This window comes from Gopherus evgoodei, chromosome 3 (genome assembly GCF_007399415.2).
Source record: "Gopherus evgoodei ecotype Sinaloan lineage chromosome 3, rGopEvg1_v1.p, whole genome shotgun sequence".
NCBI lineage: Eukaryota > Metazoa > Chordata > Testudines > Testudinidae > Gopherus > Gopherus evgoodei.
The window spans coordinates 151574515-151590362 of NC_044324.1; the positions used below are offsets into that span (position 1 = coordinate 151574515).

General features: G+C 36.9%; 1 protein-coding gene across 10 annotated transcripts in view; it reads right to left on the minus strand.

Moving 5' to 3' along the window:
- Positions 1-2499: 2499 nt before the first annotated feature.
- AKT3 (AKT serine/threonine kinase 3) overlaps positions 2500-15848 on the minus strand; it is a 283027-nt gene continuing 269678 nt past the window's right edge. For all 10 annotated transcript variants that reach the window (XM_030557011.1, XM_030557009.1, XM_030557016.1 and 7 more), the window contains 2 exons: positions 11695-11797; positions 2500-4685 (listed from right to left, as the gene is read on the minus strand). In XM_030557011.1, the coding sequence (XP_030412871.1) occupies positions 4600-4685; positions 11695-11797 (189 nt within the window). In that variant the 3' untranslated portion in view covers positions 2500-4599. The remainder of the gene's footprint in view (positions 4686-11694; positions 11798-15848) is intronic.

A 15848-nucleotide genomic window follows, 5' to 3' on the forward strand; every position in this document is an offset into this window, starting at 1 on the left:
AACAAACACTTGCATGGAGCATCTCTCTAAAGATGAAATTCACATTGCCTGCATAAAGCTGGAACAACCGTCTATATTCACGTGAACTGCAGAAGTAAGGTAGGTGAAATTCGCCTCAACTCATGTGGTAGTAGCATCCTGTATGACTCTGATCACATCCTGAAGCTTCTTTAAAGTACACTCTGTAGTGATCTATGCTTCCGTAAAGAGAGAGGCCTGTGTAACCATTAGGTGACCAAAGTAATCCAAGCTAATTCAAAGCCTTTAGAACAACATACATGTTCTTATTTAAATACAACTAGTAAAACCATTGCTACATTTAGCTCAGTCATAAGAAGCTTGGTGCTTTTTGCAGGAGTAGATGTTGACTTTAAGTGATAGAAACTGGATTTGAAAGATGTCAAATTAAAGATTGTACATTTATCAATGAGACTGTACAGCAAGGTAACGGGCCATCCGATTATTCCATGCATGATAAAAAAGGGAAATCATGATGTACATATTTTATAAAAATAAACTAGGTGTGGGCCCTTTCAGATTTCAGAACTGGATGATCTTCCTGAAATTAAAAAAAGTACTAGATGTCATGATCAATAATGTTTAAACTAACGCTCACACTTGAGATATCGTCTGATTTGCAATACAATGAAAAACTAAAACAAGCAAATTTTCACCACCTTATATGGCATAAGCTAAGAATTTTATCCTACATATAATATCCAATATAAAAAATACTTCATTTGCAGCTAACTTCAACCTATGTATTTACAAAACTTCAGAACAAAAGCAACATTAATAAACACAGAAGTAGCAGATTGACATAGTGCTTTATTTAAGCTGTCTGTACGAAGGAAAATAATGTGCATCCCTATCATATACGTGTAAAAATAACTAAGGATGTACAGCGTACAAAAACAGTTTCTTGTAGTTATTTCACATCCTTGTGGGTCATATACTTAAGGAAATAAACAGTTTAAGTATGACCAACAGTAATATGCTTTCTTGGGTTCATAGCTGTCTGCTTAATATCCTTAACCACATGACTAGATCTTGCATGTATCTAACGAAAGCACTAGCAAGATCAAGAAATGTCAAACTCTAAAGCTACAGGGAGGTAATTCATTTACCAATTTAAAGGTTTTTTATTTAAATAAATACTTTACATTTCATGCTTGCCTGTAATGCACTACCAGGAGCAAGATAAGGAAATTCTACTGTAGACAGTACAAATAGTAGCAGCAAAGTGTGTACATTGAGGTGTAACATATAGACCCTGCAGTTAGTAAGGAAGGACCTTACTTTTGTACTCTAGGAGAAGCACATGGCCCCTGCAAGAACAGTCAGCTTTAAGAAGCCACAAATAAAGATGACATGAGATGTCAAAAGAAAAATGTAAAACAATACTGGAATATATGTTCCTTTAGCAACAGGAATGTATTGGATTAGTGTGGAAAGCAAAGCTGTGTGCAAAACTGCCAAAATCCAAACAGAAATGACATTTCCTCAAAGATGGCTGCAGTATAAGAGGGCATACTGTATGTCAAGGAAGTCAGTACAAGCTGGAGTCAAAGTCTGAAATGTACTATGACTGGAAGGCTCAAGGTACCAGCTACCGACTACTGTCCAAATCCAAACTACAGCTGAGGACAAGCAGAAGAGAGAGATGCTTCAGCCATCTCTCTCAGCACAGCTTTAAGATTTCTCTTTTGTCTGTTTCGAACCACTGGTAGCAGAAGTCAGGAATTCCCAAACTCCAGGCAGCATTCAGTTAGTATTACCTGTGTCAGTAATAAACTTGATAACGGTAATTGTTGAGATAGGTTATGCAATTCAGAGTGAAGTCTTAAAATTGTCAAATAATTCACTAATTGATATTTACTGCAAACTAAATTCCAACTACATAAGCAATAATGATCTAGCCACAGGGCCTGCCCTACACATGAGGAAACAGCCCGAAGCACAACCCTGGCTTCTCTTTAACTTCAAGAAATGCACAAGGTATTTATTGCTAACAGAAACTGAAAATTAGAATGGAGGCATATATTGGAGATATTTAATCAACTCAGTTTGTCTGCATCTATGAGGCATTTCTAGAGAACTATTCAATGCTCTAATTAGTTCATTTAAACCATCACTATTTCAGTGTCAAAATTTTTAGAAAAAGGTGCAGAATGTGATGTATTTATTGTGCACCTTTCCCTCTGAAGTGCCATTCTCTAAAGATGAGTAGTGTTACAAGGTGATAGGATGAGATCATATGTGGTTAGTGCAGGGGTCGGCAACCTTTCAGCAGTGCTATGCCAAGTCTTCATTTATTCACTCTGATTTAAGGTTTTGCGTGCCGGTAATACATTAGAAGGGCTCTGTCTATAAGTCTATAATATATAACTCAACTATTGTTGTATGTAAAGTAAATAAGGTTTTTAAAATGTTTAAGAAGCTTCATTTAAAATTAAATTGAAATGCTGAGCTCCCCAGACCAGTGGCCAGGACCCGGGCAGTGTGAGTGCCACTGAAAATCAGCTCGTGTGCCGCCTTTGGCACATGTGCCATAGGTTGCCTACCCCTGGGTTAGTGCATACACAAAAAGATACACCTCTTATCTGTTGATTATTAAAGATGAAACTTTGCTTAGGTAGAAACATGAAAAATTATCTGAATGAGTCTGTCTTAGCTGCCTTGCTAAAATGCCCATCTACCCCTTGACCACCTCAGCACATCCACTGCCAGCAGTGATCTTCATGCTAAGATATCTAAACTTTAAACAGCAAGAGGATAAGGCATCTGCATATGAACATTTCTTCTTTCAAAAGTCATTTACCAAGTGATACAATGCTATCAATAATACTCTGTGATATCACATTCTACATGGGAGCTAACAAGGTACTTCAATAATAATCCCAGGGTTTTCTGATGTCATTAGCAAGGGCACATACTCACCCTTACTGCACTTCCTGGCAACTTTGGAATATTCCAACTCCTAGCACCAAAAGGTTTATTATTAAAATGATCTTTAATGAAGACCAAAGCTAAGGTTTGTGCACACATCCTGCTAAATACAGATCTTCAGAAATGAAAAGACAACATTTTCCTTTCAGTGTGGTGTTTACCATGATGGTTTAAATTCAGTCAGTCAGTTATCATAGTCATACTTCACATGCTGGGTTTCATTACCTACTTGGTTCAGGGCAAATGTTCCCATCAATCTACTGTTTGCAGAATTATAATAAAGTGCTTTTCTTGCAAACATTGTGGTCTCAATTGTTTGTATTTTCTCCATATAAAACCAAAAATTTCTGCTGTGCTGCCAGGCTTTTATATTACTTTAGTGGAGCACAGACATAGCATTTTTGACCTCTTGGCACATGGAGTTGGAATGTCCTCATCTACAGCACCAAAGAATTATGACAGTATTTCATCCACAAAAGCCCAATTCTAAGTAATATGTACAATTTCAGAGCCTTGTTAAAATTTCCACATGGGAGAAAAAGTGCGTTATTCTCTTCAGCTTGTACAGTCCTTCCCTATATTACAAAATAAACTGCTATAAGCCTGTTCTAAGATGTAGCAGCATTTGCAAACATGACACATACAGTCCTTATCACTAAAAATAAATACTACCGCGGTATAACAAAAAATATATATATATTCAGAGTTAAACACCTGGAGAAAAGCTAATTCACAAACTCAAAATAAAAACAAATATGGCAAACACCTGTTTACCTTGGTGCACAAATTTTGGTGCAAAGCAATACCATTATGCCTGTCTACATTCTTCAGCCATCCGAGGTGATGTATATCAAGAAAGACAGAGAAAAGCATGAGAAAGATGTTATCTGGTGCAAATTATAAGACCTTTAAACAACTTCAAATGCTGCTTTTATGCCTTCGTTTCTTGCATGTAGAATGTTCAATTCTCCATGATTGCACATGAATCTGGAAGTCTAAGTGGCAGGCTGGGTGAGCCCAGGCCTTCTGCTTCTTCTGTAGCATCCAACAGTAATTAAAAAATAATATATATATATATATATTTATATATATGAACAGTTACAAGTTCTTCTCTCAAATGTTTCCCAAACACATTCCAGCCAGATGTTAATGACATAGACCTGCTTCAAGTAATGATATGCCTAACAAAAACCTTGCATATGTACATCACCACCCTCTATCTTACTTTGTTCTGACCAGCACAAACAGATGCAAGAAAACATTATAAACTCGTCTTTTTAGACTAATTACAATTCTGATTTGTCTTCTAGCAGAAATGAGAAAATGCATTGGGAACCAACATGTTTCTTTTAGCCCCCACTGTATACAATGGAGGATTTAAGTCGTCTCACTTCAAAAGATTTCAAAATTACTTCTTGAGGTTGCTCTTATACTGAGACAGTGGGAGCAGCAACAGGAGGAGACCTCAGACTGATACAAAATTTCATGCAAAAAACAAAAAGGCCTGTTGGAGAGGGAGGGAACTTTTCAATTTTGAATGACCTCTGAAAGTGCCCCTGCAATCTTCATGGCTAGTACTGGTGGTGATGTTCAGGAATCGTTTTCAGTTATAAAACTAAGATGACAGTGAAGCAGAACCAAAAAAAAAAGTTATTCTCGTCCACTTGCAGAGTAGGAAAACTGGGGGAAATGTGGTCGCCTCTCATTGTCCATGCAGTCCATACCATCCTCATCATCTGTGGGAGGGGAAAAGCTTCATGTTTTAATTTATTCACCACAAAATTATTTTATTTTCTAAGTGTTGTTAAATAACATCATTTCAGTGACATAAAATGGGTCTAATTTAAGTAAAACCAGATAAAAATTATGCAGTTGACATAGGCTTGTGCACACACAGTAGAAATGGCAGTGGTTTTGAGGGGGACTTTTCTTATGTAGGTATATATTTATAGTTTATTTCTTTTATATATGTATGTATTACTTCAGAATAGCACCTGATAATTCCAAGCACCTTTGCAACTGTCTACAACAGGTAACATGTGCCAGTTACAGACCAGTCAATATGGGCGATGGAAAGATGGGGAAGAAAACTCTCTGCTGTCTTAAGGAGAAAACTGCTCTATTGGCTTAGGGAGCAAACTATTTCTCAAATTGATCAGGGAACTATATTTTTACAGTGATCAAATTTAAAGTTTCTTCTATTTTGAAAGATTTGATATAGTTAAAAAGGAGACTGCTGTGAGAGCATGTAATAATCTCAAAATGGAAAAAATGTTTAAAAAAGAGTGACCACTTCATGTAAGTTTCACATAGTATTTTTTTTTTAAAATTGGAAAATAGTTACATTTAGCTTTACAACATTTCCTGGAACGCACACTAAATTCTTAAATTATATATATAAAAAAAACCCTATCTTTAGAGACTCCAATTTAAATTGTTCTCCTCAATGACATACTTATGTCTTCATATATTTCAGGCAAAGAAACTAGAATTAATGCAACTTTGAGTAATCAAGTACTCAGAAGTGAATAAATGTGGAGGTAATAATGAATACTTAATTCTGCCCCATTGTGCTTATGCTTTCAAATATACTCTCCTTTTATATTTAAGTTTAAACGAGCACAGTATATATTTTTTTATATCACCATACTTAACATAAGTTACAGGATGTATTTAAAATAATCAATATGATTTTTAAATTTCAATGAGATCTACAAAATAGGCCAAGTGTGAAGAAAAATGGTTCTTCAACTAACAGTTGTACAGTAACTCCTCGCTTACTGTTGTTGTTATGTTCCTGAAAAATTCTACTTTAAGCAAACCCAATTTCCCCATAAGAATTAATATAAATGAAGGTGGGGGAAGTTAGGTTCCAGGGAATTTTTTTTTTGCCAGATAAAATACTGTAGAGAGTGTGTGTGTGTATATGCATGCACGCAAACAGTACACATTTTAAACAAACAATACTGTACACAGCAATGATGATTGTGAAGCTTGGTTGAGGTGGTGAAGTAAGAGGGTAGGATACTTCCCAGGGAATGCGTTACTGCTAAATGATGAACTGGAACTCAGCTGAGCCCTCAAGGGTTAACACATTGTTAATGTAGCCTCACACTGTACAAGGCAGCAGCAATGGAGGGAGGGGAGCTAGCATGGCAGAGAGACAGTGACACACAATGTGTGTGAGAGAGAGAGAGAGAGACACGCACATTGCCCCTTTAAGTACACTGACTCCACTCTAAGTACATTGCCTTTTTAAGTAGATCAGCAAGTTGAGACAGCAGCTGCTTCCAGCAAGGTCCATCCTGAGCCTGTTGTGCGTGCTATCTCCTCCCTTGCCCCCGCTTTGTGGAGATAAGGTACTGGAGCGGAGGGAATGGGAGAGACCCTGACATTAGCACCCTCTTTCCCCCCTGCCCTCTGCACAGCAAGCAGGAGGCTGCACACGGCAGTGGGGGGAGGAACAACTGAACTGCTGGTAATTGATAGCCTGGTGAGCAGCTGCCACACAAGGACTTTAGGGGAGCTAATGGGGGGCTTCTGGCTAACCCTGGTTCCAAGCCCTCACCAGCTAGCTTCAAGGGCTGCTCTTTCTGCAAGCAGGGGACAAAGCAGGCGGCTGCCAAACAACATTATAAGGGAGCATTGCACAGCTTTAAATGAGCATGTTCCCTAATTGATCAGCAGCGTAACATCGACGTTAATCGGGACAAAGTACAGGCTAAGATTCTTTAGTTCAGGGCAGTCACTTCATGCCACACCAAGATGTAATCTCTCTCTAAAGTAGATGTAACCAGCCAGGGGAGGATCACTTGTAAGGACGTCCACAATAAAGGTCCATCTAGACCAGTATTCTCTCTTCCAACAGTGGCCAATGCCAGATGCCCCAGAGGGAATGAACAGGTAATCATAAAGTGATCCATCCCCTGTCGCCCATTCCCAACTTCTGGCAAACAGAGGCTAGGGACATCATCCTTGTCCATCTTGGCTAATAACCATTGATGGACCTATCCTTCATGAACTTATCTAGTTCTTTTTTGAACCCTGTTAGTGTCTTGGCCTTCACAACATCCTCCGGCAAGGAATTCCACAGGTTGACTGAACTGTGTGGAAGAAATACTTCCTTTTGTTTGTTTTAAACCTGCTACCTATTCATTTCATTTGGTGACCCCTCATAACACAAGAACTAAGAGTAAATAATGCTTCCTTATTTACTTTATCCACACCAGTTGTGGTTTTATAGACCTCTATCATATCCGCCCTTAATCATCTCTTTTCCAAGCTGAAAAGTCCAACTTTTTTGACTGCTACTGCATATTGAGTGTATGTTTTCAGAGAACTATCCACAATGACTCCAAGATATTTCTTGAGTGGGAACAGCTAATTTAGACCCTATCATTTTATACGTATAGTTGGGATTATGTTTTACAATGTGCATTACTTTGCATTTATCAACATTGAATTTCATCTACCATTTTGTTGCCCAGTCACCCAGTTTTGAGAGATCCATTTCTAGCTCTTTGCAGTCTGCCTGAGATTTAATTATCTTGAGCAATTTTGTATCATCTACAAATTTTGCCACCTTACTGTTTATCCCTTTTTCCAGAATATATTGAATAGGACTGGGCCCAGTACAGACCCCTGGAAGACACCACGATTTACCTTTCTCCATTCCGAAAACTGACCATTTATTCCTACCCTTTGTTTCCTATCTTTTAACCAGTTACCAATCCATGACATGACCTTCCCTGTTATCCTAGGGAAACTTGCTTAAGAGCCTTTGGTGAGGGACCCTGTCAAAGGCTTTCTGAAAATCTAAGTACACTATATCCACTGGATCCCCCTTGTCCACATGCTTGTTGCCCTCAAAGAATTCTAGTTAATTGTGAGGCATGATTTCCCCTTACAAAAACCATGTTGACTCTTCCCCAACAAATTATGTTCATCTATGTGTCTGACAATTTTGTTCTTTACTATAGTTTCAACCAGTTTGCCCAGTACTGAAGTCAGGCTTACCAGCCTGTAATTGCCGGGATTACCTCTGGAACCCTTTTTAAAAATTATCACATTAGCTATCCTCCAGTTATTTGGTACAGAAGCTGATTTAAATGATAGGTTACAGACTACAGTTAGTAGTTCTGAAGGAACTCAGTTGTGAAATTGCAGAACTCTTGGGTGACTACCATTTGGTCCTGGTGACTTACTACTATTTAATTTATCAATTTGTTCCAAAACTTCCTCTCCCGACACCTCAATCTGGGACAGTTCCTCAGATGTGTCACATAAAAAGAATGGCTCAGGTTTGGGAATCTCTCTCAGATCCTCAGCCGTGATGATCAACGCAAAGAATTCATTTAGTTTCTCCGCTGTGGCCTTATCATCCTTAAGTGCTCCTTTGGCATCTCGATCGTCCCGTGGCCCCACTGCTTGTTTAGCAGCCTTCCTGCTTCTGATGTACTTAAAACATTTTGCTATTACTTTTCAAGTCTTTGGCTAGCTGTTCTTCATATTCGTTTTTTGCCGTCCTAATTATATTTTTAAAATTTCATTTGTCAGAGTTTACACTCCCTGCTATTTTCCTCAGTCGGCTTTAACTTCCACTTTTAAAAGGATGCCTTTTTGCCTTTCACTGCTTCTTTTACTTTATTGTTTAGCCACTGTGGTACTTTTTTGGTGCTCGTACTATGTTTTTTTAATTTAGATTATACATTTAAATTGAGCCTCTATTATGGTTTGTTTAAAAAGTTTCCATGCAGCTTGCAGGGATTTCACTTTTGGTGCTGTACCTTTTAATTTCTGTTTAACTAACCTCTTCATTTTTGTGTAGTTCCCCTTTCTGAAATTAAATGCTACAGTATTGCACTGCTGAGGTGTTTTCCCTGCTACAGCGATGTTGAATTTAATTATGTTATGGTCACTATTACCAAGCAGTCCAGCTATATTCACCTCTTGGACTAGATCCTTTGCTCCACTTGGACTAAATGAAGAATTGCCTCTCCCTTTGTGGGTTTCAGGACTAGCTGCTCCAAGAAGCAGTTATTTAAGGTGTCAAGAAACTATCTCTGCATCCTATCCTGAGGTGACATGTACCTAGTCAATATGGGGGACAGTTGAAATCCCCCATTACTACTGAGTTTTTTATTTTAATAGCCTTGCTAATTTCCCTGGGCATTTCACAGTCACTATCACCATCCTGGTCAGGTGGTTGATAGTATATCCTTACTGCTATATTATGATTAGAGCATGGAATTACTATCCATAGATATTCTGTAGTACCTTTTGGTTCATTTAAGATTTTTACTTCTAACACTTTCCTTCATATATAGTGCTATTCCCCCATCAGCATGGTCTATCCTGTCCTTCCAATATATTTTGTACCCTGGTATTACTGTGTCATAAAATCATAGACTATCAGGGTTGGAAGGGACCTCAGGAGATAATCTAGTCCAATCCTCAGACAGATTTTTACCCCAGTTCCCTAAATGGCCCCCTCAAGGATTGAACTCACAACCCTGGGTTTAGCAGGCCACTGCTCAAACCACTGAGCTATCCCTCTCCCCCTATCCTAGTGATTATCCTCATTCCACCAAGATTCTGTGATGCCTATTATATCAATATCCTCATTTAAAACAAGGCACTCTAGTTCACCCATCTTATTATTTAGACTTCTAGCATTGGTATATAAACACTTTCAAAACTCCAAATAAGGACCATCTTAGAATCGTAAAAAATTAGGATTGGAAGAGACCTCAGGAGGTCATCTAGTCCAACTCCCTGCTCAAAGCAGGACTAACTAAATCATCCCAGCCAGGGCTTTGTCAAGCTGGGCCTTAAAAACCTCTGAGGAAGGGGATTCCACCGCCTCCATAGATAACCCATTCCAGTGCTTCACCGTGCTCCTAGTGAAATAGTGTTTCCTAATATCCAACCTAGACCTTCCCCACTGAAAGTTGAGACCATTGTTTCTTGTTCTTCTCATGGCCCAGAACTAATGTAGGAATGCTTATATCATACCCTCCAGCTCTGTTGACAATATAGCAGAGAAAAGGAAGTGAGACCATACAAAAGGGTAGTTGGGTCAGACACCTGAGTTACATGCTGAACCTGAGCTGCTTTTTGGGCCAGTAGGGCTACCGCAATTCAGCAAAAATGTTAGCAGTCTCCAGGCTCCTCTAACATCGTGCAGGAGAACTGGCAAAGTACCAGTAAGCTTTTAGTCATCTAACCACACTCCTGACCTGTGCTTTGTGCAGCTGAATTTCAATTTTTAAAAAAAATTTTAAAAATTCAATTTATTTCATCTGAGTGAAAGCTAAAGCAGTTTAAAATGCAGGGCTCTCTCAAACTATGTACAGTCTTAAAACTGGGATAATCTTAAACTTGGAACTGTCTCACACTCTAGGCCATTTAACTTAAAACATTCATGAAACTGATGATCAGCCCAGAATTAAATTCAAAGCTGAAGCACTTCATAATGCCCAAACTTTCTTTACCACACCTGCTTTACACTTACTTCAGGAAAAATAGTCCATTTCTCCTGAAGTGTAAAGTTCATAGCTTCAAAATACTCAAATCCATTTTCTCTAAACTGAACTAAATTTAAACAAAATATGATCAGTTTTTTAAAGTTATGCATATACAAAAATTCTCATTCAAATACATGGACAAGATGGGGGGTTATTTTATTTTTAAAAAATATGCAGAACTCAAAACCAGCTTCTAAAAACCTCCACTTCTAGACTGGCACACCACGCCCAGAAAATCTGAGTAAAAAGCAATGCATTTGAGAAAGTTATAAGCCACCAAAAAAGGGGGGCAAACTAAAGGAACTCAGCCTTAAGTATAGTGTGTGCTGCCTTCATATGCTATAATTATATACATACTTTTTTGTTATGCAAAAGGTAATAAAAACCAATACCTTTTTAGAGAGGAAATCTATCTAGAATATTGACCACTGAAGTTTGGAATATTGTTTCCCATGTGATAATAATAATAATAATTAATTAATAATAAAAGTTATTATTATTATTTATTAAATACAAGTTAGAATGATCAGATATTGATTTATAGATGTGTAGATAAACAGGATAAATGCAATGTGTATGAAGAGTGAAACTCACCCAAGTGCAGAGGGTCTGCACAAGGTGCAATGAACCACTTAAATTAATAATGGCATTAAGGGTTCTTGTGCATGGAGCCTGGCATGATGCCTCTGCATTGGAGTGAATTTAATCTAAAACAAATAAATAAGGCTGTCTAGAGAGGAGATATCTGTTCTCTGTGGCAACATGTGCTCTTTTCTGGCCTTGTTACAGAAAGGTATTTAAGTATGTGCCTACCATCTTTAAACATGTGAATTGTTTCATTGGAGTTAATGAGAGTATACATATATATGCTTGAAATCTAGCATGTGCTTAAGTACTCTGATGATTTGGGGCCTTTATTAGCAAGCAAACAAGATGCTTAGAAATAGGCATTTGCCTCATTAAATAATTTATGGAATTGTGAGGTTGTTCAGAAATCTCATGGGCTAAAATATGTAACCTTACTATGCTTACTGTAAGGAGTCTTGTGCCATACAGAACTACTCTTAAATGGTTCCACATTAAGTTCCACTAAAAGGGGTGAGAACACTTTCCCTATTAGAACAAGTAACCTATTTCATATCAGTCTTTGTAGAATATGTACACATTGATAATCTAACTTCTCAACTGTAGTTATACAGCGCTTTTCATGCTTACTTACATTTTTCAGGTGGAGTTATTGTAATTGTCTGAGCTGTAAATTCTTCATCAAAATATCTGGTGTCTGTCTCAGATGTCACTTGAGGTTTAAAAGGAGGTACAAGCTGACGGGAACAAATAAACAAGAAGAGTCATGTTAATATACCTGAATTTAACCAAATTATTGTCAGGAAGTAGACATGCCTGCCTTGAGTCCAGCCTTGAGTGCAGGGACTGGACTGGATAACCTATTGAGGTCTCTTCCAGTCCTACATTTCTCTGATTCTATAAAGATCTCATGTAGCTCAGTGGTTAGACCAAAAGGAGGATCATGGATTGAATGACTGTTGAGTTCCTGACAGCTAGTATGACAGGCATGTCATTAGACTTGTGTGTGTCAGAGATGATAGTTTAGAAACTAGGTAAGATCAGGAGCACAAAACCAAAATGACTTTTCTTAGATAAATTGCACTTTAGAAAGATAATTAACTAGAAACTCTGAATGGGGTGTTTAGGGCAGATAAAAATTAATGATATATTTTTTAATTTAAGGTTGACTTTTTAAATTTAAATAGGTTGTTATAACTTAAAAATAAAACTGCATGTTAAGGCCTAACCTTACTATTATATATTAAAATCATTTAAATGAATTATATAAAAAATTAAGCAGCACATTTGTTGCCAAGTTTTAAAGAAAGTCAAACCACTGAACTGATGGAAGTTACTATTAAGCACTAGAATTTGCTGATGTGCCAAACCAGCTTTTGACAGTAGTATCCTCTTTTGCAGATCTAAAGAGAATATTTTCTTCATTTTAGTTTATTTACCGCATTCAGTCCAACACTAATTCATTCAAAGTTTAGAAACTGACAGGGAACTAAAAAGGCAGGAAAGTTTGTTTTCCTTTTCTAATCTATGAATAAAAACTAGGTATGAGAACAAGATCTACTAGTTCTAAATTCTTAAAAGACATGGCAAACAAAAACAATCAGTACAGTTCACTAACTACAGATAATACTTCCTTTGTTTAATAAATCCTTTAGTTTTAAATGCAAAGCATATTTTGTTAACTTTTTATAAATTATCCATCTAGAACTAAAAGGTAGTTTTATGTAACTGATAAAAATTGTGTCTTCAGCATTTTAATTACCATCCAAATAGAGCTTGACACAAATCACAAGTAAAACATTAATCATCTAGTAAATAAGAACTGCATTATTCAGCATTTTCTAAAGTACATTCAAACATTAAGAATCTGAATAAATATAAATTAAGCTATATAACTGCTTAAATAAATGTGTACAGATATAGTGTATCCTCCTAATTACCAAAAAAAGACATTCCAGACTTAGTGTAAAGACTAGATTTAGTTGCAAATGAACATGTTTTAATGATTCCCAACCAATGAGAATCAATCTTTTTCTATAGGAACATAACTAAAACGCACAAATGCAAAACAAGATTAAAATCAGTGATTAAAATCAAGCTTTCCTGCTTGCTGATTTCAATCATTTTGATTTAAATTAATCCACCCTGATGAGATTCTCATTCACTGAAAGACCAACATTAGATCACTCATCTTACAAAGGTTTACACCTGTGCTTACCTTATACTCTTGAGTAGTTGCAATCAAGTCAATAGGACTACTCAAAGTATGTAAAGGTAGGCTTGTGTGCAAGTCTTTGCAGGACAAGGCTAGTGTTTGTCATGAACTGTTTCTAAAAAGTAATATGAACACATACATTTTAAATGTCAAAAAGGTCAATTCATGTTTAGGTCAGCCTCGTGAACACAACATTTCTGGATTTTTTCCCACCATTTTCACAGTATTTTTTTAAGTGCAAAGATGAACTGTCACGGTTAAACTGCTCCAGTTCACTGGTTTGTTAGTGCATGTGGACTACACACTGCCATGAAATTGGCCTGATCAATGGACGACAGAAGACATCAGAGGTCCATCAGGAATTTCAACAGAATATAGGTCAGGGCAACACAAATGTGTAAGCTTCAGGAGGATCATCACCTTGGGGTGAAAAGTGCAAGAGTAGGATTTTCACATAGAAAAAAAGGTGCAAAGTTTTCACTATATCTTTAAGCAAAACTTGGAGAAGCAAAATTGTAAATACACTCCCAGCTCTAAATTTGACTAAATGCTGAATAGCAAATTTGTGTGAGAATTTCACAACACTGCTTGCCTTCAGTCAAGAAGATAATCCATTTCTAAGTGTTCATGATGCTTGCACATGTTTGGTCTATCACATATTAGAAAGTTGACCATGATAATAACCTTAGTCCCTTCAAATGAATTTAAGAGTTTTCTTAAAATCAATCTCCATTTCCATCCCACCCTTTACTACTAATATGCACACTCCTTACTAGAGGATGCCGATTTCAGATCCATTTAATTTTTTAAGCCTATTCTAATCCAATTTCATCCACCCAATAAGTGCTTCAGAACAACATGTATATTGTACTTGCATACCACATTAAATGCATCAAGTCCCTTAACATGTCCTGTGCCAGACAATATTAAACCTTGGGTGACCTAGTTCCTTTTTGCTGTAGCTGCACTATGCTTAATAAGATGATTTTACAATCAAACAACTAAGTGAATGTCACTAGAGTGCCTGGAATCTCTTTAAAAACTTCAGAAGTTGCTCATTGTTTACATGACAGTGTGATGGTTTAAAGCAAAGGATTTTTGCACCTCTCTCAAGTGGTTAAAGATGATTTGAAATGCATTTCTTTTCTCTTTTTAAAGAGACAAAAAAAACGACTTTCCCAATCTTTAGCAGATTAGATAAACAAGTCTAGGCATAAATTGGTTTTAAGATGTATTTTTAAATAAGTCTGTTTCAAATGGGTTCTCCTCCATTTATCTGCAAAGTCTTGCATTCAGGTTCCAAGGTTTCAGAGTTTTCACTGCTACTATGGAAGGCAACTACCACAACATAAAGGCAGCAGCTCCCTGTCCTGCTTTTGGTATTAGTCTTACAAGCCACTTTTGAAGGAAAAACACAGTCAACATTTATAAATAGATGCGTTTTTAATTTGGAGCCTCAACCTAAATTTTGTTAATGATCTGGGACCTGTATGCCATCTTTTAAATTTATTAAATTCCTAAAAGGCACCTCTGTTCAGCTTAAAATATACGAAGTTCAAAATACTGTTGTTTAATGTATTCAGAGACATAGAATAATATCCACATATTCTCACCTCAAACTAAAATCTAAAGTTAGCAGTTTCAGTGTCTTTCCTGTATCAGAGGCCAAATCCTGGTCCCACTGAAGCCAATCAATTTACACTCTGAGGCCAAGATTTAGCTCTCTATCTCACCTTGACTTTGAAACATTATCACCAAACAATTCACTTTTCAATTTACTCTACAACACATAGAACAAAACTACAATGTAACACTATAGCAAAAATATTGGCCAACTATTCTACACAGATCTCTAAGCAGTACAGATGTTGGAGGAAAAACTAAGCCTTCACACCTTAATCAATGGAGACTATATAATTCCAGCATATCTATACTGTGTAACCAGAACGATAATGTAACTATGTTCTAAGTAGCCGTGTTGGGAACGGTTTTTGAACAGCATGCTGTCCCAATTAGACCTCTAACTGCCAACGCTTCATCTTTAGTTCTGAACACCTCTATACTCTTTTCTGGAAAGGAGGGAATCATTCAGACTGTGGTAAAATCCATGAATAATGCATTGAAAAAAACCCCACAAAACCAGCCACACACACAAGTGAATTCCAACTGTTTTCAAATTCAACTCTTAAATTCTATGCAGATGTTTTCATTCTCCCAAGAATGTTTTAACTGACTGCTGTTAACCTGAAAGTTGTGCTAGTAAGAGGAAAATATCTTTAATACACTGTATAAACACCACAAAGACACAAAAGAATACAGAATGCCTCACAGACATTTTTAGTAATTGGAACAGATTCTGCTGTCAGTTATATCTGTGTAATTCCATTAATCCTTTGACACAAATTTATAATTGGATGGTCTGTTTCTTTAAGCATGTTTTCTTGCTCTTGGTGACATACCTATATGTATAATTTGACCAAAATTTTCACCCAAAATCTATGCGTGGCATTGACGAAGGGGCTTAGGAGTTATAGCGCTGAGCATCACAGTGTCTAACTTTTACACACTTAGAA